This window comes from Alligator mississippiensis, chromosome 5 (assembly GCF_030867095.1).
Source record: "Alligator mississippiensis isolate rAllMis1 chromosome 5, rAllMis1, whole genome shotgun sequence".
In the NCBI taxonomy this organism is placed as follows: Eukaryota; Metazoa; Chordata; order Crocodylia; family Alligatoridae; genus Alligator; species Alligator mississippiensis.
Window position 1 is genome coordinate 190,218,147 of NC_081828.1, and position 27,785 is coordinate 190,245,931.

General features: G+C 42.7%; 1 protein-coding gene across 7 annotated transcripts in view; it reads right to left on the reverse strand.

The window, feature by feature from the left end:
* MPP7 (MAGUK p55 scaffold protein 7) overlaps positions 1-27,785 on the reverse strand; it is a 277,171-nt gene that overhangs the window by 43,250 nt on the left and 206,136 nt on the right. For all 7 annotated transcript variants that reach the window (XM_059729112.1, XM_059729113.1, XM_059729114.1 and 4 more), the window contains 4 exons: positions 25,695-25,780; positions 17,384-17,458; positions 16,360-16,556; positions 15,781-15,845 (listed from right to left, as the gene is read on the reverse strand). In XM_059729112.1, coding sequence (XP_059585095.1) covers positions 15,781-15,845; positions 16,360-16,556; positions 17,384-17,458; positions 25,695-25,780 — 423 coding nt within the window. The remainder of the gene's footprint in view (positions 1-15,780; positions 15,846-16,359; positions 16,557-17,383; positions 17,459-25,694; positions 25,781-27,785) is intronic.

Below are 27,785 nucleotides of genomic sequence, written 5' to 3' on the forward strand. Positions count from 1 at the left end.
GTGAGAGGGGATGGGAGAGAGATGTGCTGCAGAGACCCTGTGGCTCTATGCTCATAGGGGAAACTGGTGTACAGAGTAGCCAGAAAGGGGGAGGTTGTGGGGTCTGTATGGCAGCTTTTCTTTCTGGCAGCTCCATGCTCCAACTTCCCCTAGGAGCACAGAGCTGCAGCCACTGGAAGGGAGTTTTGTGCAATGAGAGCACAGAACATGCTTCCCTCTTCTTTCTGATGGCTCTACGCTCCTGCTGCACAAAGCCCCCTCCCAGTGGCTGTGGCACTGCACTCCTAAAGGAAGCTCGAACAGGGAGCTGCCAGGGGCCTGGTTGGTTTAGGGCTGCTGTACTGTGTAGGGGGCAGTCCCCTGGCAGTACCAGCCCCCAGACTGTAGAGCTTGGGTAGGTGGGTAGATGATCCACAGAATAGGAATGGGGAGCCTGAGAGTGGTGCAGCCTGGGGTGCTGGAGGCCTCCAAATTGCTTGTTTTCTCTCCTGTGAAGCCAACTAACATTACTGCAATACAAGCTGAGTAGCACGACCCAAAGGTACTCCTCACCTGAAGTGGCATAACTGTGAGACACATAGAGATCACTTGGCATGAGTTTTCCTGCTTTACTGCACTGACGCTCACATTTTAAGGGCCTTTAGCATGGCCTAAGTATGACATGTAACAAGGCCCTAATAGTGTAAGATGTTAAATACATTTGTATAAAGAGAAGAGTACATATATCCAACTCCGGGGAAAAAGGGAAGGGTGATCCCAGCAAGTCAATATGCTAAATTGGACATGCTGTTCACAAAGATAGGATATGCTAAATGTATTCCCAGGTCCACATGAGTGTCTATGGAGTCCATGGTGCAAAGCCCATGCTTTTCTTTGGAAGGTATAAGATTGATTCTTGAGATGGTATTTTTAACCCCTTTTTCATTAGTTTGTATCTCAAGACTCGGAGATATAGGATGGTTCACAACTCTGTCTAACCAAGTACCAAAATGCACCTTTCACGTGTCATTTGGTTGGATAGACACAAATGCTCCTTGGTAGGGGAGAGAGAATATTGTAGCATGATATCCAGATATGGACCTTTCTAGGGCACCTAGAAAGCCTATTTACAAGTTCTACTTGTTTATACAGAAGGTGACCATGTGGCATTAAGAGGTTGTGAAGAGGATGCTAGCTTATTCACTCAATCTGGAGTCTTCTAAAAACCTGGAGGACTTTTTTGACTGAGGTAAAGCCTTGGGATGCTTCTGACTTTCTTGGCAGTCAGCCTAGCCCTGTGATTCTGAAAATGAGAAGTCCTCTTGAGGCTAGACCTGCAATGCTAGGTCAGTTTCTTGGGAAGTACTATTCCTTCTCTCCTTGCTAACAAGTTGAGGTGAAGGTTGCAAGACTGATCCTTGCATTATTTCACTTGATAGAAAGATTGTTATCCCCATATCTCCTGTTGTACAAGTTCGTAAGTTTTTATTCTACCTCCTTTTGCAGGAGACAAAGCCACAGATGTCTGTAATCACACATTTTTTAAGAGACCAAAAGACACTCCTGTTCCATATTGTGTGAAGATGCTACAGATGCCCTGTCCAAAGACCCTTATTTCCAAATGAAATCTGGTATTCTGACAATTAACTCAATATATGCAAAATAATATGGGATGACAAACCACACACACACACACAACACATTTCCCAGTTCAGAAACTAGCAGGGTGATATGGAAGCACTGTACGTCCATTGTCTAGAGATCAAATGGGAAAAGATGAATGGGTTCCATGTTTTTGTCCCAAGAAATTGGACTTCTGAAGTTAAGGAGATGGTTTCAATCATCCTTGTAATAATCTAACGATATCTGACTTTTCTAAGGCATTATGTGGTGTCACTAAGTAGGAAGAGCAGAAACAATATGGCATCGTTCTAACTGCCAAGTGTTGTGCTGAGGTACCTGAAGCAGCTTCCAATTCTGGTTTCCTTACTACCATTACTGCCTCTCTTCCCCTTTTGGCTACTGTGTTCCACCTTGGTTTCCTTAACTACTTAGTCTATGGTGAATAAAGGTATTCAGGAAACCACTAGGTCCTGACAGCTCTTGGTGCAGTGACACAGCACTCACCTAACAGTGCTAAAATTGGTTATTAGCTAAATGCCAGTTAGTTAACATGATAATCACCAACCCCTACCAAAGCTGGAGGTCAGTTACCAGGTCACAAAGGGTGAAGTTACACATTACACTTAGACCATGCTAAATCTGTGGAATGTTAAACAATGTTAAAGTTAGAATGTGCTGTGAGCAGTCGCACTTTAAGGCTTAATACTAGGGCTGTGCAAAACAGCACTGTTGCATTTCGACATTTTGATGGAACAGCATTTCATTTCGAATTTCATTTCGATTCGAAACTGCTTTTCCATTTCATTTTGTCGAAACAGTTTAGTTGTTTTGATGCTGTTTTGACGTTTCACCCATAGGCTATAATGGGGAAGCTTGAAACAGCCTAAAACTTTGTTATTTTTGCCCTGATTTGGATGAAACTTGCAGGAATGGCACCCCTTCTGAGGGCATGAAGCCTGCCAAGTTTCTAGGAGATAGGTGTAGGGGTTTCAGGGAAACTGCACCTCAAAGTCTTGAAAGCAAAAAACCCATGTCACATGTATATGTTAAGCCACAGCAAGGTCAAAACTGCAGGCTTGCTAGCCCCTGCTAAGGCAACGAAGCCTGCTAAGTTTCAAGGAGATAGGTGCAGGGTTTGGGGGAAACTGCACCTCAAGCTGCAGACAAGCAGATCTCATGATGTGGGTAACACTGTGTGTTAAGGTGCAGGAGGGTGAAAGCTGTGGGCTTGCTAGCCCCTGTTGAGGCCATGAAGCCTGCCAGCTTTCAAGGACATAAGTGCAGGGGTTTCTGGGTTCCGGGGCCTGCACCCCTAGCTGCTGACAGGCAAAACTAGTGCCATGGATGCTTGTGGGCCTGTGTTTGTCTTGGGGCACAGAGGGGTGAAAAACTGCAGACCTGCTAGGCCCTGCTGCGGCCACAAAGCCTGCCAGCTGTCAAGGAGATAGGTGTAGGGGGAGTCTGGGTTCTGGGGCCTGCACCTCTAGCTGCTGACAGGCAAAACTTGTGACATGGGTGGGTGACACTGTATGCGTGTTAAGGTGTGCCCTCATTCAACTGACACCAAGGCAGAAAGCAGGGCAGTTCAAACAATGTTGCCTTTTATGCAGTTTTTCCATCCCTCCCCCAGAGCACTGGGATTGGAAGGGACCTCAGGAAAGGATGACAGTTACTGGCCAGCTACACAGTCAATAATGACAGCACTTCTTTCCCCCCTCCCCCTCCTTACTTTAGTTTCTGTTTCCCTGCAGGCAAGCCCAGCTTGAGCTTAGAAACATTTCAACTTGCCTTGTTTCGTTCTGAGCCTGTTTCAAAGCTCTCTGTTTCATTTCAATTTTGCTGTTTCAAGCTTGAAACAAGTCGAAACAGCCTCGAAACGAAACTGTTGGTGAAATTTCGCACAGCCCTACTTAATACCATTTACTGCCTGTACTGCTCTGACTTGCCACTGGAGGGCTGGTGAACAGAAGCATAGCTAGAAGCCAAGCCACCTGGGCTCTATCCCTGCTTTGTTACAGAGACGGAGGAGGGATTGGGAACAGTGCACCCTGGGATGCTAGAAGACTGCAAACTGCTCATTTTATTTTTATGCCGCAGACTGAAGTTACCCTAACATGCTTAGTTACCATAACATGAGCACGAGCATGGCCCAGAGTTAACCTTTGTCTGAAGAGATGCAACTTTGAGATACTCCGAGGGCACTTAGCATGAGTTAATTAGTTTTAATGTGTGGACACTCACATTTGTGTATCCTTAGTGTGATCTAAGCATATTGTGTAACTTCACCCTTCAAAGATTCATAGATTGTAAGGGGCTGAAAGTGACCTCGCAAGATCATCAGGTCCACCCTTACAGCATGAAGCTACTACTAGCAGCTCTGTGTATATGAAATAAGTACACAGGGACAGCAAATTTACATGTGTATGGTACCAAAGGTAAAGACAGACCAGACTGGTATAGTTTGCCATGCCAATAAGATATTATGGAATGGAAACAGGTAGCTCCCAGTAATGAACTAAGAGACTAAGAATGCAATGGAAAGCAAGGAACAATTCAGAAAAAAGAATGACAGAGATGATAGAAGAGGAAGCCCTAGAGAGAAGGAGGAAAAAAAAAGACAAGGAAAAATACATTCTTCAGAGAGATAATGGAAATGCAAGGGAGGGTTCATGATTTTATACGTTATTCAGTATAGAAATGCTGTATTTGGGATACAAAGATCTTTTAATTAAAAAGTATTTATAACTGTGTAGGGGTCTCATGGGAATGGGACCATTTACAAGGTTCAAAACCTTGGGCCACTTAAAAAAAATAAAAGACCTCAACTGCTTCTGGCCTCCATAGAGTCATAAAGAAGTAGGGCTTGAAGGGACTTCCAGAGGTCAGACCCTGCCTAAAGCAGGATCATCCCGATTCAAACCACCCCATAAAACCACAAACTAAACTCTATATAAGACTACCATCAACCCTGACACAACGAAGACCTAACACCCTAACCTGACACAGGGAAATCAGGGGAACCAAGCCAGCCAGTGTCCTGTTTCTATAAATGCTGTCAATATATACTCAAGAGGTCCCAAGGTAGAGGGCCATGCCCCCTGCAAGAAGGCAAAGACCCCCACAGTCCATATCAATCTGACCATGGGGTAAAATTCCTTCCTGACCCCAAATATGGCAATCAGTCTAACACTAAGTGGAGGGGCAAGACCCCCTAGCCAGGAATCTCTGGCTTTGCTCCCAACAGGAGCATTGGCTCACCCCAGTTGAAGTTCCCAGCCTTGGCTGTAGCCAGTCCAGCCCTGTGTTAGATTTAACTCTTGTTCTTCCTCCATCATGTTTTTGTTAAATGAATTTTGTCAAAGGCTCATAGGCCTATAATTAGACCCAACAGTTTTGTGCTAGCCCCTGAATATAAGTAAATGTTACTCTATTGCTCAAGCTCCGCTTGGTTCCAGTAAGCAAGTAAGGAACCATAATGAACAAGAATCTGGATTTACAGCAATCATGTCCAAATGTGAACAGAATGTTCTTGATTCGGTAGATGCAAACAGCCAAGCATTTACAATTTGGGTTTGAACTGTTTCATAATGTTCATTTTGAGGTGCTGACTGTGTGCATGGGCGATTGGGGGAGACAGTGGAGAGAAAAGGGGTTGTGAATCAAAGGGATTTTTAATTAAAAGTAAATCTAAGGTGATCAAATTTGATTTCACTATATTCTGTTCAATTTGAATATCTCTGCCAGGATTATTTTGAAAGTGAAGGACTGCCTCATGGTTAATGCCTGGGATTCAGTGCAGAGATATTTAGAATCTAGTTTCACTTTTCCACTGTTGCTTTATATGATGTTGAGAAATTTGAACTCTGTGTAAATTTCCTTATCCATTTCATGGTCTCGGGAAACAAATATTTGTAAAACATTATGGGATCTTCAGATGGAAGACACTACAAATGCCAAGTGATCCGTGAACAAAAATGCTAAGTTAACAAAACAGGTATGTCTATACTGATACATGGGGTCAATAAGGAAGTCACCCTCGATCAGCCCACATGAGCTATTCTTCTCCATCTATATCATAACTTTCAGCACATCCAAAAGGCATCCACATTGTGCTACCTACTTAGAAAGCAGATGCCTTCTAGAGATTAGCCTGTAGACTACCTCTCTCTTCTCGCATATGGCAAAGACAGAAAGCAGAGTGTGAGAATCTCTTTACAAATTGAGGAACAGGTAATAGTGGCATTGTTGCTAGCACACTTGGACTAAGGTCTGCACAACAGGGAACACTTCAAAGCACACTACAGAAAAGGAAGAACTACAGCTCAAATGAGGAAGAGTCAACTTGAAACCTTAAAGTTCAACAGAAGTTCCAAGGTTAGCCTGGACTATTGCCAGAGGCCACACACAGGGCTTTACACCATAGATGGCTGGTCCTTATGGATTTTAGGGGGGATCTTAAGATTGACTCTAGTAACAGATGCAGGCAAAACCTAAGAGTAATATTGCAATATTTTGTTTTTTGATATAACTGTATGTACATGGGGCATTAATGTATCAAACATACTATACGTAGATGCTATGAGTGGATAGGTGATCAAACGTGAACGGTCTTATTGTAACAAGCTGTAAAGCCCTACTATACATTTCTTCTAAATGTTTGGCTCTCAAAATTGGTACGTACAATGAATTCATTCTTTTATTCTGTTTAAAATTTTTTGTTGGCAGAATGTGGCCTTCAATCCACAAGACACTCATCTCTGAATAAACTGGTTACATCTTGTTTGAATGAATACCATTTGGCTGCATTTAAATATTTCCTCTTGCTCATGTGGTGCCAATCACATATGGTTAAATCAAAATTTAGAAGTAAAATATGCTTTAAAGCCTTAAAAAGACTGTATGATGATGACTTTGCCACAATAAGTATCTACGCTGAACACTGAAATACAAAATAAACAGCTTTTCAATGAAGATGTTTGAACATCTCTTTCCATCTTTGAGAATTTTTTCCTTTAGTCAATGCCAGTTATGTGTTACAGCAAGTATAAAGTATCCTTGAAAATGACAAACTGTTTCTTCATACCAGAAACCACACGTGTTGGAGCATACGAACAAACAATCCATGCTATTAAGGCAAAACTAAAGTTTACATCGAAGGAAAGTCATGCCCAGTTGGTATATTTACAATTTAATGAATTGGGCATATTAACTATTTTGCTGATTATTCAAGTAAATTTATATTCCTTTCCAAGAGATTAGATAATTTCTTTATCAAAAAAGTGAACAGTACCAAGCTACAGATATAAAAAGTTTGGCTTCTGTTGGCCACAACTGCGGTACTTAGAGTATTTCACCCCCTCATGCTATTTTCTGAATAGTTTTCCATTCACACAGGATCTTGCTACACCTCATCTTAGCCTAAATGGAAGCTTTTTGCACTGTCTGTGGACTACCCTGTTCAGCCACTAATGTGTGTGTATACTGGGGAGTTATACTTATAATATTCCCCCAGTAAATATTATCTTCCTAAATTTTTATTCACTTAAATAGCTAAGTTTTTAAAACTTCAGCCAAAGTGTATAAGTTTCTAATGAGGAATAGGAAAACTTTGCTGAAGTTTGAACTGGGTTTTGATTTAAAGCTAACATATGAAAACACCTTGCTGAACAGGTGCAATTTGGACATCTCTGCTTTAAAGTATGTAATTCTAGTAAAAAGAGAGTTCTGAAAGTGCATATTCCAAAAATTAACCAAGTAGCTTAATCGCAACCTCTGAACATGGGCCTTCCAACTCCTAGACTAGGGGTGGGCAAAATATGGTCAGCTGAAGGATTTTGTCCAGCCCATGATGGGTCCCTCAGTCCCTCCCAGCCCAGGTGCAGGGGGCAGCCCAGGTCATGATGCATGCAGCTGATCCCGCTGGCCCCAGGTGTGAAGGAGGGATAGGGCAGTGTGGCAGCTGGACTTGCTTCCAGCAGCCCCAACGGCAGTGTCTACTTCCAGCAGCGGCCACTGTCAGACCCGACCCTGCTGCTCAGGCACCCCAGTAAGTTTGCCTCACGCCCACCGCTGGACGCAGGACCTGCGTGGGCAGAGCGCATGGCCGGGTGGATGGGATGGGATGGGACCACATGAGGGTGGGAGCAATGTTCGGGAGTGGAATGGGCAAGTGAGGCTGGGGTCATAGGCCTGAATCTTAGGACAGTGATGGTGCAGGACTGGGGCAGAGCTGTGATTTGCTCCCCACTTCCCACACGTCCCTGCAATGGCCATGGGTTTCGTGGTTGGGGGCACACAGGGAGCAGATCATGGCTCTGCCCTGGCCCCAACCCCACGCTGACACTGCCCCAAGATTCTGGACCTGGCCCCAGATGCAACTCCCCACCCTCCCATGGCCCTATCCTCTCCAGCTGCCTATGTGCCCTGGCTGTGTGGGTCATGGCCAGTTTCCACGGAGACCCTGGGATAGCAGGGTAGTGACAGCATGGGGCTGGAGCTGGGGCCTTGGGCAGAGCTACGATCTGATCCCTGCATGCTGCTGCCTGCAGAACCAGCACCTGTTGCAGGGGTGTGCGGGTAGCAGATGATGCCTCTGTGCTTGGCCAGGATGGGGCCCGGGCTGAGATCTTGGGGAGCCGCATCTGGGAGCAGGACAGGCGGGTGCATGGGACCAGGGCTGGGATTGCAGGGCTCTGTCTGCCCTGTGATCTCAGCCCCAGCCCCGCCTTCCCATCCTGCTCCCAGATGCCACTCCCCTGGATCTCAGCCTTGGCCCCATTTGGGCTGAGTGTGGAACACAGCCACAATCTGCTGCTCGCATGCTTCTGGCAACAGGTGCTTGTTCTGTGGGCAAAGGCATGTGGGGAGCAGATTGCGGCTCTGTCTTAGGCCCCAGCCCCAGCCCCATGCTGTCACTGCCTCACGATCCCAGAGTCTCCATGAAGACCAGTCAGGACCCACGTGGCCAGGTGGATGTGATGAGATCACTTGTCTTAGGGAGTTTTGGTGAGCTGCTGTGTGGGCAAGTGGGTTGGGGGCGGGGGGGGGGGGGGTTGCTGACCCAGCCCACAATGGCTCATCAGAACTCCCCATGTGGCCCACAGACCCAAATAATTGCCCACCCCTGTCCTAGACAGGCAGCACTTTGGCCAATTATCCCCTCTTCCATCCTCACCAGTGAGGGCTTTGGCTTTACCCGTTTTATTGATAGAAATGACATATTTTGCCTGAATTTCTATGCTCTGTGGCTTTGCATCATAAACAGATAGATTCCTAGAGGAACCAATATAGTTTTTGTTAATACTGCAGTATGAAGCATGCGCTTCCTGGAGGGCTCAGGCAATAACTGTGCATGTTTTCATAGAGAAATGAGTGTAGAACTCAGAAGGACAGATGATCGCCTTCCTCTATCCTCCCACATCAAGTTAAAGCTTGTCTTTACATTCAAAGCCTTACAAATGGAGGGTGGATTTAAGAATTAGGAACCATTAGGCAAGCACACTTGGGGGTGTAGGGGTTTAATGTGGCTCACACTGACTGTGCTGCAGGATTAAGATGAGGAATAGAAGGATGCTGTAAATAAGGACAAGAAAATTCTGATGCTGAAAGGAAGGAGGAAACAGTTTGGGAGACAAAGCAGGGATGCAAATGAGCTCTCAGCAGTTTATAAGTTTAGCTTCAAAAGTTTGCCAGCATTTTGTGTTGTGTGCAGAAATAATAACAACAAAAATATTCAGGAATGAAATATTTAGTATGTTGTCTTGCATGTCTCCATTCCTTTTCTTTTCCTTCACATTTTTCTTTCCTTCTACTGTATATCTTAACCTACATATTTCTATTGTCAGGGCTGTTTTATCAATCAAATCTTTCTGCAGCATTAATTACTAAACAAAAAATGTCTAGTGGCAGTTAACACTGAAATAGGGGAGATGCTATCAATTTCTTCTCTACCCGGCCTGGGTGAGACCGCAACTGGAGTACTGTGTCCAGTTCTGGGCGCCGCACTTCAGGAAGGATGTGGGGAAGCTTGAGAGAGTCCAAAGGAGGGCCACATGCATGATTAGAGGCCTAGAGACCAGGTCATATGAGGAGAGGCTGAAAGACTTGGAACTGTTCAGTCTGGAGAAGAGAGGACTCAGAGGGGACTTGGTGGCAGCCTATAAGTATATCAAGGGCATACATCAGGGCCTGGGGGAACATTTGTTCACCACAGCCCTCCAGGGGAGGCCAAGAAATAATGGGCACAAGCTGATTGAGGATCACTTCAGGCTAGACATAAGGAAAAACTTCTTTATAAGTCAATTGCCAAGGTTTTGGAACACGCTCACCCCAAAGGTGATACAATCATCCACCCTGGCGATCTTCAAAAAGCATCGTGATGCCCATCTTGCTGGAGTCATCTGATCCCAGCAGTCTTTCCTGTCCAAGTGCAGTGGGGCTGGACCCGGTGATCTGTAAGGTCCCTTCCAGCTCCTAACAACTATGGAACTTAAAATCTTAATAGCAAGAAAATAAGTGTGAAAGGAATAAATATGAGCTTTTCTTTCAACCTTCATATTATGTACAATGCCATCCCATAATGCACTTGTATATTCCATAAGGCTTTCAACAGTTTTCCCTTCCAGGTCCAATAGATCTCTCAAAGGAATATGTTTCCCCAATTTATTATAAACTTGAATGCAAAACCTTAAACAAAGACATTATACGGTTTTTATATTAATTTATCAACATGTCATCACATCTTTAACATATTCCACACAGTTAGAAAGTGATTCTGGCTGAATATTAGGGAGGTCATTATTAAGGTGTTATATTAAAAGATTGAGTTTCACCAAGCCATCATTAAAAACTCAGAGAAAACTCAAATACTATATTCTGTGTTTTGGTCACTGGCATTTCAATGAGACTTCTATAAAAATAAAAGTTCAATGGGCCAGTCAGAACTGAACTCTAACACCATAACACTACAAATATTGCTGCACTGTCATTCTGTGCGACTCCTACTTTTCTACCTTCCTCTCCCCAAGTCCATTCACTTGTGTTGTGTTACCCCACCAAATACAATTTGCTCCTCTCTCCCCATCATCCTGTTCTAATCTTCCTCTCTCTCCACATCATCACTATCACTTCTCTAATTGTCTTCTGCTTTCCCCATCCCTAATGTTTCCCTTTCCATTATTTTACCCATGTTATCTTTTACTTGTGCTGACAATTTTCCTGTCACCTTACTTGGAGAGTCAGTCCACTATTACATAACGTTCCATTTTCTAAGGGAAAAATTTGATTTTCACTAATTTTTTAATGCAACATGTGTGGTTTTGCCCCCATCCTCTAACACCATCTATGTGATACAGCTTCATACTCTGCCAATATATGCATTTTTTTTTTAATTAAGCATTTCTTTGTGTCCTATACTGCCACAGGATTTACTTATTTCTGGTAGATGCATTTGTTTATATAACAAACAGTTGACTCTGCAGACAGGAGACTTAAAACTGTTACCTGCTTGTGCTATAGTTAAATTCTCTTAGCATTTTACTATAAACTTATCTGTCTGATAAATGTATAGCTACGACTTTTTTAAATGAACAAACCACCCCCACAAATGCTAAAAATAAAAATTGAAATTGCTACTGAAAAGCTTGTTTAATCCCAACCATGCAGTTGGTCCAATAAAAGCTACCACTCAGAAAGCCTTGCCTCTTGCATATTTTTGAACCATCACAGCTACAACAGCACTTTAACATGACCAAAATCTGAGTAAGTTCTTTTCTGTTATGAATCTATTATTGAACACACAACATTGCTAATTTATATAATATTTTTGCTGTGCATTTGAGATTATGGACAGAATACAAATACTACAATCCACCACACAGTTAGCTCCTCCTTCAAATGAAGTAAGAATTCTGATTTCTCTTTAGAAGTTATTTCTGTAAGGAAGGCCAGCAATCTTGCACTAGGTTATTATACATGCTGCTGGCTGTTTTAGGTCTCTGTTTGGGTGGCTCCACTGAATATTATATGTATGATACTAAGCCTAACAGCCCTTCTTCCACTACTTGAGCTTTACTAAGGCTTCTATACCTTCGTACATCAAGAAAACAGAATACATGCAGAATACAATGAGAAACGCCCACTGGGCTTTAGTCAGGGTATCCTTTCACAAAAAGTGAACTTGCCAATGGAACCTTGTAACTTGAATACCCTTTAAATGACCTTTCCCCACCACCAACCCTGCCACTAGTATCCAGAATCTGTCAGAGCAAGCTGTCACCTACAAAAGCTTATGCCTCTCTGAATCAATTAATCTCTAAGGTGCCACCCTGCTCTGCCTTCTGACCAATATCCAGAACAGTAATAGACCTCACTAAAGCTAAATGAGAAGGGAAAACCACTTCCACTAAAGCACTGACAGTTCTATGCTGCCATGGGAACGTACAGACCAAATACTAGATCACTGCTGCAGATTTTACCTGCTGAAGCAATCTTCTTTTTTTGTACACAATACAAACATACAGACATTTATTTCACTGTGACTCAATGAGAAGCCTTGTCCTTTGACTTGGGACTTCTGAAACTTGGGTTTCAACAGCTCCGCATTTGAGGGATGCCACAAACACACTTTAGAGAAGACTGACAAAAGGGGAGAGGGAAACCTCTGTGATGAAACTGGGTCTAACTAGAAAATACCTTAATGTGAAGGTTTTAAGAAGCTATAGGATGAAGCAGCTGAATCCTCCCACTTTCGTGGTGTAAGTGATACTTACGAACAAGGCCTGGTTAATAGCCAGAAAGAAAAATTAAATCTTTAGACTTGAAGGCAATGGAGAACAGAGTCTATGCAAAATTTAATTGAGGCTCCTGGCAGTCTAAGTGAGGTGATTCTGGCTGACTTCACAAAGCCAGTAAGTACATAAAGAACCACCACCAGGAAAGCCTGTCAAGGGGATCCCTGAAGGCTCCCTGCAGCATACAGTGGGTTAGTTTCCTTTTCTTACAACTCTCACTGGGGAAATTCTGGGACCAGATGAAGCGGCAGAAATCTGTATCTTACTCATAGATTCACAGATGTTAGTGTTGGAAGGGACCTCAATAGTTCATCGAGTCCGACCCCCTGCATAATCTAGATGACCCCAGCTAGATACTCATCTAACCTCCTTTTGAAGACCCCCAGGGTAGGGGAGAGCACCACCTCCCTTGGGAGCCCGTTCCAGACCTTGGCCACTCGAACTGTGAAGAAGTTCTTCCTAATGTCCAGTCTAAATCTGCTCTCTGCTAGCTTGTGGCCATTATTTCTTGTAACCCCCCGGGGGCGCCTTGGTGAATAAGTACTCACCAATTCCCTTCTGTGCCCCCGTGATGAACTTATAGGCAGCCACAAGGTCGCCTCTCAACCTTCTCTTGCGGAGAGAGAAGGTTGAGAGGTTCTCTTACTCTTTATTTCTGAACCAGAAAGATAATTTTCCCCAAGTGATGGTAGGTTCTTTTTGTCTTAACTTTAGGTTGGTGGCTATTGGTCTGATACACTCTGACCATCTTGAAAGGAGAATTCAAAATTTTTAAACAGTGCTTCTTGCAAGCTGTGGAACACTGGATCCTGAGCCAAAGGAAGAAATTTGAGACTGATTCAATTAGTAAGTCTAAACACTGTGAACAAGAGGGATATCCCTAGAGCAATCAAACATGTCACATCTGATCTGAGTTTCCTCAGTACCCATGGTATCAGTGATTCCTTCTTCTCCCCTACTTGTAACAGCTACAAAACTTGAGTCTGTTCACAACCACCAAAAAACAGAACAAGATCTGAAACTCTTCCTGGGGCAACTTGTATTGTTCTGGGGAAATGGATCTTCATATAAGCTAGTCTGTCTGGATATCAAGTTTTATGACCAACTAGGTAGCTATAAAGGATGTCAGGTGACATGCTACCCATTCCATTATAACTTCTTCAACAAATCTGCTTCCAATGTCACCTTCCCCAATACTGTCTGATACAACAATTTTATCGCCTGTTTAGATCTGTGCAGCTTGTTTTCCCATCAGCTTCTGATCCACAGTATTCACATACAGGAAGGAGTTAGATTTCTCAATCTCATAACAAGGCTCTGGATGATGATAAAGTACATAATCTTGGAAAGAGCAATCTCTATAGTGAACTTTTTTCAAGACTTCCTAGTACCCTCATAGAAGAAGCAAGTGGTGTGCTCTTCCTTGAGATTTGACCTGAATGTCATGGTCATGTAAATTCTTCCTAGATGTACCTAGGACTTTACACACTTCTTATATGAAGACCTGCTCCACAATAAAAACTCTTGCCTGGTCCCAGGGTAAAGGATGGCTTTCAGCTCAGAACAATGCCTTCTCATATCCAGTAGTCTTGAGAAAGTTGTAAGGAGCAGATAGTGAAAGATTGCCCCAGAGGATCTGAAGTAAGACAGACCTATAAATGCGACTTCCAGAGCTCTCTTCTTCCACAGAAAGTCATTGTCTCCTAGTCAAAACTGAGAGTCTGATGAAATGGATAAGGCTTAGATGCCTGACTGCATGTTCCCCGTTAGGCTGAAGCTTCAAGAGGGTTTATGTGGAAGGGGCTTTCTCTTCATCTGATCTCCAAACAGAATTAGAGGCGTTAATCAGGGCTGTGGATAAAGAGTACACACCACAGCTTTCTCTGAATCATAGCCTAATTCCCTCAGTACTTGGAAAGAAGACCTGCATCTTCTAAGGTTTACCGAGTGTCCCACAAAGGTTCCAAGCAGAAAAAGCCTACCACAGAGGGATCTACAATGGGCATAGTGTTGTTGTACAACCTGATGCACCTCTTGGAAGGTACTACTGACTAATGCTTGAGAATCATTTGTTTAAAAACTTCAAGATAGTGAAAAACCAGAAGAGAAGCTACACACTAGAAGCATAAAAGCTTATTGATACTGATTCAAAGCAAATTGAGCTTACAGGAGCAGATTAGACATAAGCAGAAAGTGTTCATCAGAAAAAAAGGTTACTGAGTAACAAAAGATTTAAAATACTATGAAAACTGGAATTGATCTCATGTCAACATATTATAATTTAGCCCTTACGGCTCCACAATACATTATTGAGGTATTTTCATTCAATATTGCTGTCTGAGTAGCAAAGTTTGCTAAAACCTAAAAGCTGTTTAAAAAGTATTTAACTAAAGGGAACAAAAGTTGTAAATTTGGGAAAATTCCATCATTGGAAAATTTCAAATACATAATATAATATTTCATAATATAACAGTGCAAACTAACAACCATTTTGCTATTATAGCCAACACCCTCAGTTTTGTTATAGCTTTAATGGTATAATTTTGGGGAAGTGAAAGAAAAGACACTGATGGAAACTTCAGGATTAGGTTTTGTAGATTTCTAGTTAAAAATTTAAACTTGTTTTCATTTCAAATTTAGATCTGATCATAGACTGATTGAGCACAATGAGAAGTATTTTGTAATGAGCCTGCACAACTAAAAGAAATAACAGGTCAAGTGAAATAGGCACTGATACTTAAACCATATGCTGATGTAAATTCCAGTGGAGAGAAAGTATTTATTTCAATGTATGTCCTTGCTTAAGAGCTTTTTCCTCTTGTATTGTGCAATAGCTCTATTTAAAAATCAACACCATTAAAAATAAATGTTTTATAAACATAGTAAGAAAAGATTACATCAAAGGCTGTCATGGAACTGTACATCCCAACTTAAAAAACAAAACAATCAAAAACATGGATGCCTAATTTAGGAGGAAAAAAAAAAATCAGTATGCAAAGTCGTAAGTACCTGAGATTTTATCTTTTTAAACATTAACTCCATCTAAAAATGATGACGTCCCAATTTAGTTTGTATTTATTACCTATAATAGTATTGTGGTATGTCAGCAGGAAAAATCTGTACTAACTTTAAAAGGAATGACCTATTCATAGATTAAAATTGGGCCCACATTTTTAATAAGAATTTGGAAGGTTAAGAAAAAACACGCTTTCAGTTTGCATATGTAAATATTTATTAAAGAACCCACAAAACATTTGTATTGTGACAATGAGATCCTTGAGCTAGTCTGCCTTCAAGTAGTAAATCCTCCTGACTGGGATGAAACAAACTGATGTTTTAAAGGTTAGAGATCAAGAGCATAATTTCTATTCCAGGTTAACATACTTACATGATTTTCTGTTGGAAATTTTCAGTGGCTGAATCTGAACTTCTGGTTTTCTCAGTGCAAATCTTCTAGAAAATGGGAGGTGACAGGGACAGACTCAGTTTTCATAGCAAGGTTGGGATTAATACACACTCAGCATCATGACACTCTTGTAAAAGAAACTGAAAGATTTTTTTAAAAATGAACCCAAAACAATGCAATTATTCAAGTTCTACAAAAATTAAATCCTTAAGTCTCACATTTTTGTAAGTTCTCCAAAAACAGCGGCAGCTTATTCCTGCATAGCACATCAATGTGAATACAGATACTGATGTGCTATTTTCCATATGGCCTTTCTTCCAAACTCGATCAGCACTATCCTATCAGTTTTTGTCATTATTCATTCTAGCCAGACAAGTGAGGAAATCCAAACTATTTAGGCAGTGAGCTTCCAAGTTTGGCTGTCTTACTGCAATACAAGGTTTTAAAGTTTATCATAACCTTGTAATCTGTGAGCACATGTATGACAACTATGCTGCAAAGCAGTACAAAGGCTTTCTTTTTACAAGGAGAAAAATTATAGTGTGCTGCTTAGTAGCTCACCTCTCCTGGAAATGCTTTGAAGGGATCAAGCCTGCTCTGGGATTGGCATCACCGTCATGCTTGGCCTGCCACCAGGTTGCATCATCTTGGCTCATGACATGAAGGATCTCTCCTTTTCTGAAAGCAAGCCCAGCCTCTTTACAAGGAATTGCTTTATCCTCATTAGGATCGTAGTCAAACAGAGCTCTGATAAACATCTGGAACAAACAGCTTTATTTCAGATACAAACATATCTGCAAGTGTAAGTCACAGGTTTCTCTTTTTTTTCTTTTCAATGTACAAAAGACCTTAGGTCTTGTTAGAAATGCTTGTTGCTGTGAACTGTCTATGTCGAAGTTTAACTTTAGGAAGTTATAAGACATTTAGCATGTTGCAACCTGCTAACAGAGTTCAGGGTCAAGAAAGGCTAAAAGGGTCAATTTCCCAAAGAAAAACAGAGGCTCAAGGTTTTAATGGTGGACTTTCTGTTAAGAAAGAGAAAAGGTCATCTGAAGGATTTGTTGACTGCAGTCCAACTTAGTAACTTTACCTCCTTACAGGTGGGTTTTTACAAGAGGTTTCAGAAGCCAGTTAAATTCTAGGGGTGTGGCTGAAAATGACATACCCCAGGGACTGGCAATTTTTTAGCAACAGCAGGCTGAATTACTGCAGCCTGCTCCAAAAGTAAGCCAGCACTTTCCCCAAAATTGCCCCCAACATCTGGCTTAGTGGCTCAGATAAAGTCTCTTTGCAGGTCAAATGTGGCCAGCAGGCTGAAGGTGGCTAACCCCTCATCTACCCACTCTTATTGGGCATGTGTTAGAAGCCCTGGAACCTGCAGTGTGTACCTAATTAAATGCCTAGGAAAGCAAGCAGGGGAAGAGGAAAGGAATAATATTCCCCTTCATATGATTTAGTCAAATTAAATCCTGCTAATTAAATACATCCATATGGGTGTCTTCAATTTGCCTGTGTGTCGCACTGAACATTAACATTTGATCAGAAGAGTCATCATAAACAGCTTATGAAATAAATTAGTGCTTACCTTGCCATCTTTAGCTGGCATTTCCTCTTTCACACTAGGTATAATTTTAAATGTAATTGCTCCTTGAGACTGAGCCTATTCAAGATTTTTTAAAAGAAAATACATTAAGAATTTAGCATCCTAAAAAATTAATGCAGAAAGTCTAAAAACAGCAAAAGAGACGTCAAACTAATGCATGAATAACTAAAATTCAGCCCATGTTCCAAACACAATCCCAGGAGTTCTGTCATAATGCAAAGCTGTGAACTATAAAGATAAGTTTCTGGTCTGCAATGTTTTTATTTACTATGTGGACTACCATGAAGTAAAGACAAAACTTTGTGTTAAAGACTGGAACCTGCAACTTCAGAGGTTATTGCTCCATATTAAAAATGAAAAACTGCATTTGCCTTTAATTTTTATGTGCAACAGAAGCAACCACTATGCTCCTGGCAAAGTTTGGACCTCTCTGGGATAATCCAACTAACATTTCATCATTCAGAAAATGGACAGAAATATTCAAACAGGTTTCTGTCACAATTATAGTATAAACATATTTTTCCTAGGATTTTATTCTTGTGCTGAGTTAAAAAAAAATAGAAGAATCAAAACATTTTTTGAGTAGGCTGTGTGTACCAGGGGGAAAAAAAACCCTATAAATCTTCAAACAAGTTAACCATCATCAGCCATCTCATCATCCACTTCTCTTTTCCTATGACCCATTAAAAGTATGTGTATTTGGCTGCATTTTACTTATAAACCACAATATATTCCCACTGCCTCAGTGACATTTTGCTATTGAAGGAAGTGCTAATCAGCTGGAGACTCTGTTACTGTTGCAGGCAGCCAATGGCTTTCATAAAAACTAGCAGAGTGCAACACACAGCCAACGATTTAAGCAAAATGGAAACAGGCTTGTCCACTACCAAGTGAGACATACTTTTGCCTGCAATCCTGTGATCCAAAAGCTCACTGTCTGACAAACAGCAGCCAAGTTTCTTATTTCACCAACAGCAGGACTGGAATCAATAATTCCATTCTCACCGAAAGGGTTCTAACAAGCTTCTGATGTTTATACTGTACTTCACTGAGGTAAATGGAGAAAATTGTTCAAACTTTTTCTGTTGCTGTCGTTTCTCAAGATTTTTTTTTAAATATTAATTTTGCTGAAAAGAGACTTCCATAGGGAACACAAAAGCACACACAGAATACTAGGAAGGTAGACAGGCAAAAGCCAGTTATTTTGGCTACTTAACCAAAATGATATAAAATAATCTTTTTAACAGGAGGAACCCCCCCGCCCCAAATGACTACCTCAAGAACAGGAAGAACTACCGACACTTCTCCAACCTACCCAAGTCTTTGATCCTTTGCAGTAAAAATGGTATGCATTTTTACATCCCTGGGATGGTTAATGTGTTACATCACATGATAAATCACATGCCACAAATTCAATCACTTTATCACCTGATAAGCCACAAAAATGGTGAACCAGCCTCAAAGATGTTACAAGTAACATGATTGTAGAATATCTTTCCAGCTTGTTTGTATCTCATTTCAATTTGAATCTGTGGCATATGTTACAGGTTGGGCAAGTCCAGTATCACAGGGTGCACTGTTCCTCTCCCTACCCCTCCTCCCCACTCTTTCTGCAAGGGAACTCTGTGACTCGAGCTTAACTTTTCTTCCTCAAGGCACAGCAGCAAGAGATATCATGATTCATCACCCCTCCTCCCTGTCTCCAACCAGCCTTCACGGCTGCTTCTTTAAGAAGCCATTTAGCATCTCTCTATGCAAGCCAGAATGTAAACAAACACTCAAGTGACACGCTTTACTTGTCTGACCTGGGGAGAGATGGGGATCTCTCCAGATCTGCATAAGGGTCAGAGGAACATCTCCTTCACTCCAAAGTGGGAGAGGGGGAAGCCCAGCTAACTTCTCAGTCCCAGCACAGCACAAATGAAGGTGAGGATAAACAACCCCTGCCCTCAGCTCTCCAGTCTGCTTGCTGGTGAGTGCTGGCCAAGGGAGTTCCCAAGGCACCTTCTTCCCCTTTGGATAGCCTCCCCTGTGAACATGAAACAGGTCACATGGTGTGATGTTTCCATGGACCGGTATGGTCTGTTGTTTGATGGAAATAACTGCCAGGGGCCTGAAAGACTAAGTTGAGAAATTTAGTCTATGGTATTTTTTCACAGCCATGAGTTTATATTGGCTTTAGTAGTGGTAAGGTATAAGGGAGCACAGCCTGAGAAAGAACAACATTACTACTATTCATATATAACCAAATAAAGTACTATATTAAGATTCCATTTATAAATTGTTTATGAAGGCTTAATAATGATTTGTTACGTGACTAAATTGTTAGAACCAAACATGGTTCTTATAATTGCAACTTAACTCTCCATGTTTGCAACAGGTTTATAACATCTACATGGCTGCATAGATGGTGTAATCTGCAGGGCTTGGGCTTATTTGACCTTGGGATAGTGTTCCAAGAAAACGGACTGCTGGAAAGGAATGAGGTCCACGTAACGAAGAGGCTTGCTAACCTAGTGAGGAGGGCTTTAAACTAAATTAACTGGGGGGATGGAGACAAAAGCCCAGAGAAGTAAAAAGCCAGGAGACTGGATAAAAACTTATTAAGGGGAAGCAATAATGGAAACCTTAGCAACATCCTTTGGGAGAGGACAAGGCAGTCAGATAAATGTTTATATAATAATGTGAGAATTATGGGGAAGAAACAGGATGAAATGGAAGTCCTAGTACAATCATAGAATTATGATGTAATTGGGATTACAGAGATAGTTCATGTGATTGGAGTTTAGTCATAGATATAGCTTGTTCAGGAAAGACAGGCAGGGGAAAAAAATAAAAGGTTTTGTCCTGTATATATAGGTGATGTACACATGTTCTGAAGTGCAGTACAAAGTGGAAGGCAGACTGGTTTGTTGAAAGCCTCTGAGTAAAGGTCAGAGGGGAGAGGAACATGGGAGATGTTATAATGGATATCTGCTAATGGCGTCCAAACCAAGAGGAGGTGGTGGACAAGGCCTTCTTTAAAACAAGCGATGGAAGCTTCCAAATTGCAGAAATAGGCTCTCATGAGGGATGTAATTATTGGGACATCTGCTGAAGCAGAAGAATGGGAAACACAATAGAAGACTAGCTAGACAGCAATCTCCAAGGAGTTGAAACTCAAAAAGGAAACCTATAAAAAGTGGACACTTGGTCGTCATAATAGGGAAGAGTATAAAAGTATTGCAAGCATGCAAGGAGAAAACTAGGAAAGCCAAGGCATGTTTGAAATGCAGCTGGCAAGGCACATAAAAGGCAATCCCTCACAGTTGAGGATGACTGTCTTAATCTGTGTGTCCGAAGATGGCAAATGAGGCCTATCTGGAATTGACAAGGTCTAATGCAGCTCAGACATTTATTTCTATGTGGGGTGAGTGGTGCTGGATTCTTGATTTGGTCCCTGAAGCACTGTTTCCGCTACTCCCGCTTTTCCATCTTCTGTTGTTGTCATGAGGTTTCAAAGTACTGAGATCCCGGAAGGAGACGCATCCTCCGCTTGGGGTGGTCCTGGGCAACAGTCTCCCATGAGCTGACATTAATGTTGCTTTTTTTTCCAAGTTGGCCCTGAGGACATCCCTGAAGTACTTTCTCTGCTCTTCTCCTCAGCATACACCTTGGCTGAGCTGGGAGAATAAACCTTGTTTAAGGAGTCTGGCGTTCATAGATCATAAGGCCAGAAGGGACCTCAGAAGATCATTGGGTCCAGCCCCCTGCACTAGGCAGGAAAGATAACTGGGGGTCAGGTGACCCCAGCAAGGTGACTGTCTAGTCTCCTCTTGAAGATTTCCAGGGTAGGTGATTGCACCACCGCTGGAGGGAGCTTATTCCACAGTCTGGACACCCTGACTGTGAAGAAGTTTTCTCTTAATGCTGAGCCCAGAGCAATCTTCCAGGAGTTAGTGTCCATTACTTCTGGTTTTCCCCTCGGGTGCCCTGGTAAACAGTTGGTCACTGAGCCCTTGATGTACTCCCCTAGTGTAGCAGTAAGCTGCTACCAGGTCCCCTCTCAGCCTTCTCTTCCTCAGACTGAAGAGTCCCAGATCCCTCGGCCTTTCCTTGCATTGCTTGCCTTTTAAGACTTTGATCATATGGGTGACTCTTCTTTGGACTCTTTCAAGCCTGTCATAGTTTCATAGTAGCTAGGGTCAGGAGGGACCTGAGCAGATCATCTAGCCTGACCCCCCGCCACAGGCAGGAATGAATGCTGGGTTCTCAAGACCCCAGACAGGTGATTGTCCAACCTCCTCTTGAATATGCCCAAGGTAGGGGGTGAGGACCACTTCCCTGGGAAGCTGGTTCCAGATTTTGGCCACCCTAACTGTAAAATATTGCCTTCTGATCTCCAACCTAAACCTATTCTCCATCAGCTTATGACCATTGTTCCTCATCACCCAGCTGGTGCTGGGGAGAAAAGAGCTCTGCCTATTTGCTGTTGATCCTCCTTGATGAGCTTGTCGGCAGCCACCAGGTCCCCTCTCAGCCTCCTCTTGCTGAGGCTGAACAGGTTCACGTCTTTGTTAAAGCGTGGTGCCCAGAACTGGATGCAGTACTCCACTTGCGGTCTCACAAGTGCTGAGTACAGCGGAAGAATCACCTCCTTGGTTTTGCTGGAGATGCATTGATTGATGCATGCCAGAGTATTATTTGCCCTACTGGCTACAGCATCAGACTGCTGGCTCATATTCATACTGTGGTCTATTATTACCCCCAGGTCCCTTTCATTTGTGCCACTAGTCAGTTTGGTGCTGCTGGTGTTAGGGGTTGCTCATCCCAAGGTGGAACACTTTACATTTCTTGACATTGAACTTCATCAGGTTCCAATCTGCCCAGCTTGCCAGCCTGTCTAGGTCTGCCTGTATCTGTAGCCTATCTTCAAGCATGACCATGTTCCCCCATAACTTGGTGTCGTCCACAAAACTGGCCAGTGAGCTCTTCACCCCCACGTCTAAATCATTAATAAAGATGTTGAAAAGTACTGGACCGAGCACTGACCCCTGCAGGTCACCACTGCCCACTTCTCACTAGGATGACACAGATCTGTTTACTATGATTCTCTGGGTCCTATCCTGCAGCCAGTTTCTCACCCACCTGACTGTCTTGGAGTTAAGCCCACAATCCTCTGATTTTCTCATGAGAACATTGTGGGATACTAGATCAAAGGCCTTTTGGAAGTCAAGGTATACAATGTCAACCTGCTCTCTCATGTCGAGGTGGCAAGTTACCTGGTCACAGGAGATGAGGTTGGTAAGGCAAGACCTGCCCACCATGAAGCCATGCTGGCTGTCATTCAGAATCTTACCTTCTGGAAGCTTATCACAGATAGACTCCCTGATGAACTTTTTTAGGATCTTCCCTAGGATGGAAGTTAGGCTGATTGGCCTATAGTTACTGGGTCCTCTGTCCTGCCCTTCTTGTAAATGGGCACAATATTGGCCCTCTTCCAGTCCTCAGGAACTTCTCCAGAGTGTCATGAGTCATGAAAGACTTTTGCTAGGGGTTCTGCAATGACTTCAGCCAGCTCCTTCAGCACTCTTGGATGAAGATCATCTGGTCCCGCTGACTTGTATACATCTAATTTTTTTAATTGGTCATACAGCAATTTTATGGCAACAGGAGGAAGGCAATTATTCCTACTGTGCTCATCCTCTACTCTACCTGGCGTGGTTTTCCCCTTGGTCTGGTGAAAGACCGAGGCAATGTAGTCATTCCGAAGTTCAGTTTTTTCCTGGGAACTGGTAACCAACTCTCCTGAGTTGTTGAGAAATGGACCCACATTTCCATTTGTTTTTCTTCTGTTCCCTATGTACCTAAAAAAGGACTTCTTGTTGTCTTATCCCTGTTGCTAATCTAAGTTTGGTTGCTGCTTTAGCCTGTCTTATCTGTTCCCTGAAAATGTGGGCTGTTGTGGAATAGTTCTCCTCGGGGCCAGCCCTGAGCTTCCATTGTTTATAAGCCTCTTTCTTCCTTCTTAAAAGGACTGTGATTTCCCTGTTTAGCCAAGAGGTACCAAAGTACCTCTTGGCTAAACCTCTTCTAAACGTACCTCTTCTGGTACCTTTTCACAACATGGGAATGGACTTCCTTTGTGCTTCAAGGATCATGTCCTTAAGGAACAACCACTCTTCGTGCACACCTAAACAGGGAAGAGGGAAACTACTCTTTGTGCATACCTTTTGCCTTCAGTCCCTGGTCCCGCAGGAAGATTTTGTTGCTCCTTGTCTGCTCATGTAGTGTTGTAGTGATCTGCAGCAAGAAGCTGGGGCAGAGACACAATCCACTGCCTGCACACCCCTGCCCGGAGCACGCAGGCTGCAGAGTGTGGCTCTGCCCTGGCCCCAGACCAAGCTGCCCCTGGCACAAGATCCCAGTGGCTCTGGAGCAGCCCCCTGCCCTGCCACACACCCTGCCAGCATGGCTGGGCCAGTCTCCATGGTAACCCCAGACTTGTGTTATCACAGCGCAGCTGGGGTGTCCTTGAAGCCTGGCCCCAGCCATGCGGGCAGGGGCTGCTGGGAAATGGAGTCTGACTGCCAGCCAGATCTGCCATTTTGCCCACCCCTGAGCTATATGCTTTCAAGTTTGCAGGGCCAGATGGGGGACACCTGAGGGTACTGAAAAAACTGGCTGAAGTAATTTCAGAGCCAAAGGTCAGGTGAGGTCACAGATAAGTGGAAAAAGGGTAAATATGGTGCTCATCTTTAAGAAAGGAATGGAAGAGGAAGTACAGAGCAGTCAGCCTGATCTTTATACTTGGAATGGTCATGGAGCAGGTTCTCAAGAAGCACCTAGAGGAGAACAAGGTGATCTGGAACAGTCAGAATGGATTAACTAAGAGCAAGTAATGCCTGACCAACCTCATTTCCTTCTATAATAAAGTGACAGGCTCTGTAGATGAGGGGAGAAAAGTGGATGTGGTATACCTCGACTTTAGCAAAGCTTTGGATACTGCCTCCTACATTATCTTCATTAACAAGCTAAGGAAATATCGATTAAAGTACTGTAGGGTGGATACATAACTGGTTGGATCACTGTACTTAGGAAGGAGTCCTCACAATGGCTCAATGTCTAGTTGAGAGGAGGTATCATGGGGTCTGTCCTGGGTCTGGTATTGTTTACCATCTTCATTAATGATTTGGATGATGGGATTGAGTGCATACTTAGGAAATTTGCAGGTGACACCAGTTTGGGTGGAATTGTGGACACTCCAGAAGGTAGGAGTAGGATCCAGAATGACCTGGAGACACTGGAGACATGGTCCACAATCAATGAGATGAGATTCAAGAAGAGCAAGTGCAAAGTCCTGCACTTGGGACGGAGTAACCACATGTACAAACACAAACTGGGGAATGGCTGGCTAGGCTGCAGTACTGCAGAGAAGGACCATATGGTAAATGTGAGCCAACAGCGTGCTTTTGTTGCAAAAAACACCAACGGCATCCTGGGGTGTATTAACAGGAGTGTTGCTTGCAAATCAAGGAAAGTTATTCATCTACTCTCTTCAGCACCAGTGAGGCCTTACCTGGAGTAGTGTGTGAAGTTTTGGGCCCTGCACTTAAAAAATGTATGTGGACAGTTTGGAAAGAGTCCAGTGTAGATCAACAAAAATGATCTGAAGCCTGGGAGATGAGACTCATGAGGAAAGGCTGAAAGAGCTAAGGTTGCCAAGTCTGGAGAAGAGAAGACTGATTTGATAATGGTCTTCAAATACTTAAAGGGTTGTTAGAGAGGATGGAGATGAGCTTCTCTCTTAGCTGTAGGTGACAGAACTAGGAACAATGGCCTCAAGCTGCATTGCGGAAGTTTAGGTTAGGAATTAGGAGGAACTTTCTGACTATGAGAGTGGTCAAGCATTGAAACAGGCTACCTAGAGAAGTTGTAGAATCTTCAGGCATGGAAACTTTCAAAAGCAGATTAGACAGACACTTGGCTGGGACACTTCAGTGAGGGATGCTCTTGCCTTGAGCAGGGGGTTGAACTAGACCTCACAAAGTCCTTTTCAGCACTACTTTTCTATGATCTTTCATAATTTCTTAAGCCTTCATAAGCCATTTATAAGCAGAACCATAACAAAGTGTGACGCATCATTTTTTAAGATAAGGGAGACATAGGGACGCAAAAAATGGTACCAAGAAAGGAAAAAAGAAAAAAAATCCATCTTGTATCATACTTTTTCAAAGAAAGATACACTGAAACAGAAAATCTGTTGACATACTTTAATTTTTGATAAACTAGTTTAAAAATGTTTATCACTTACCAAAATTTGTATTATTTCCTCTGGTTTTTTATCATCTACAGGAATGCCATTGACTTCCCTGAGTTCATCACCAACATGAATAAGTCCTACACAATTAATAAAATGCTTTATTTGTTGTTAAATGGCTATAGTGTTTCATTAATACAATTTACAGCAAGATTCAGACCTTCTACGTTTTTTCTGTTTGTTCCCTCCAAGCTGGAGTCACCGATTTCTACAACTTGTTTATACCTCAATGGTTCTTAACCTATTTAGATTCAAAGTGCCCCTCACTGGGCCCAAGGCAACCCCCTCAAAAGCCAGCTCTTACCTTTTACTTGCTTTCTGGCTACAGAAAATTAAGAGAGCAGTTCTTCTGCTGCAAGGAACTTCTGTTGTAAGCCCACAACAGGTCAGAATATTTTTGACACTATGGATTCCTATTTGAAATATCTAGGTTTATCTTTTGAATCATGTCTAGGCATTTGTACATCAAACAGTGCTAATATTCCACAACATCCTATGGCACCCTTAAAAGGCCCCTTAGTTGACAATCACTGCTCCAGATGCTATATATGGTAAACACTGCAGTAGCCAAGATCATCATGAAGAATTTGAGATAGATGATAGATTGTTTCTCTTCCATCCTTCCAAAAGCATTGTGCCTTCAACTTTCCAAGTTTCTTTCTAGTATACAGATACTAGGACCACTTATCCCACTTCCCTAGTGTTGGACAGCTCAAGTCTGACAAAAAAAAACCTCATACATATATACTGACTTCAAATCCCATCTTGCAAGATGCTGAGCATTCTTCATTGATTAATGGGAGTTGAGAATACACAGTGCAAGACTGATCACAAGGCAATTTGTTTTTGCTTTAAAAATTACTAAGTTACACTCATGAAGGAAATACTAAGGCCCAGATCCTATTCACCTCTTAGATGCCTAAACTTATGTGGCCCTCCCTCCCAAAATCATGCATCTCACCTCAATAGAGGCATTATCCCTGGGGAGGTACACAGATCACTCCATTCTCGCAATGGGCAGCCTTATGCACCTCCAGAGCATGTGAGCACTGAGCAGGAAGTTGCCTAGAGAGAGTCAACAGGAAATGCTACGCATGGTGTGGGGTGAACTCTCAGGCATCTGACTCAAGACTCCACATCCAAATTGCCCAAAGGGAATATGCTTACCTGAAAAGATGGTGGGGGAGAATAGAAGAAAGGAGAGCCCATCTTTTGCCTTCCTTTCCATTCTGGGCAAGTGACTAACCTCTAGACTATGGGATTTGGGTTGTATTTCTCTTCACTTATTGTGGTGTAGGAGCTTATGATTAAGAGGCAGGCACATTAATGGCTTTTCTGGGACACAAGAGTAGAACTGGATTGCACATAAAGATCTAGACTGCTAAAAGCTCCTTAAGCCCCCTTTCGGCTACATCTACACTATGGGGGCTGCTGTCTCTATCTACAGCAGCAGCACCTTCCCAATATGGATACATCTTTGCTGGCAAGATTTTTCTGTTGCCAAAGCTACACAAGAGTCACCAAAATCAGAGGCCATCTTCTACCATCAGAGCTGTATCCACACGGAGCTTTCCTGCAAGAGCTTAGTTACTGGTATGATCTTGTTACACCACTTGCTGATGCAGCTCTGCAGGCAGAATTCGGACAAGGGCTTAGATTTCTAACATAGTACATGGAATAGGATCTGGATATACTTTTAAATCTATTTAAAGATGTTGTAGGAGCAATTGCCAATGGAAAACAAGGTAAAATTAACTTCCTTGACAGAAATACAAACAAAACAAGCATATATGCAAAAGTGTGCTCATTCAGTGTCTGGGGTAGGGTTAAGGAGGAGGATAAGCCAACCATTTTAGACGCTGCACCTGCTGTGACAAAAACTCCTGGAAGCCTTTCATTTGCCCCACTTACCTATTACGATACTGAAATATGCCCTTTTTTAATTTCCTTTGAGGGAGTAGAACGCTCTGGCTGGGAAAGTCCTGAGCACACCTCAGTGTAGATGCTCAGAGGTCAATGACACTAACCCCTCCCAAGCATGCTAGAGATGAAGGTTTAAAAGCGTGTGCAGAGGTGTGCCTACAC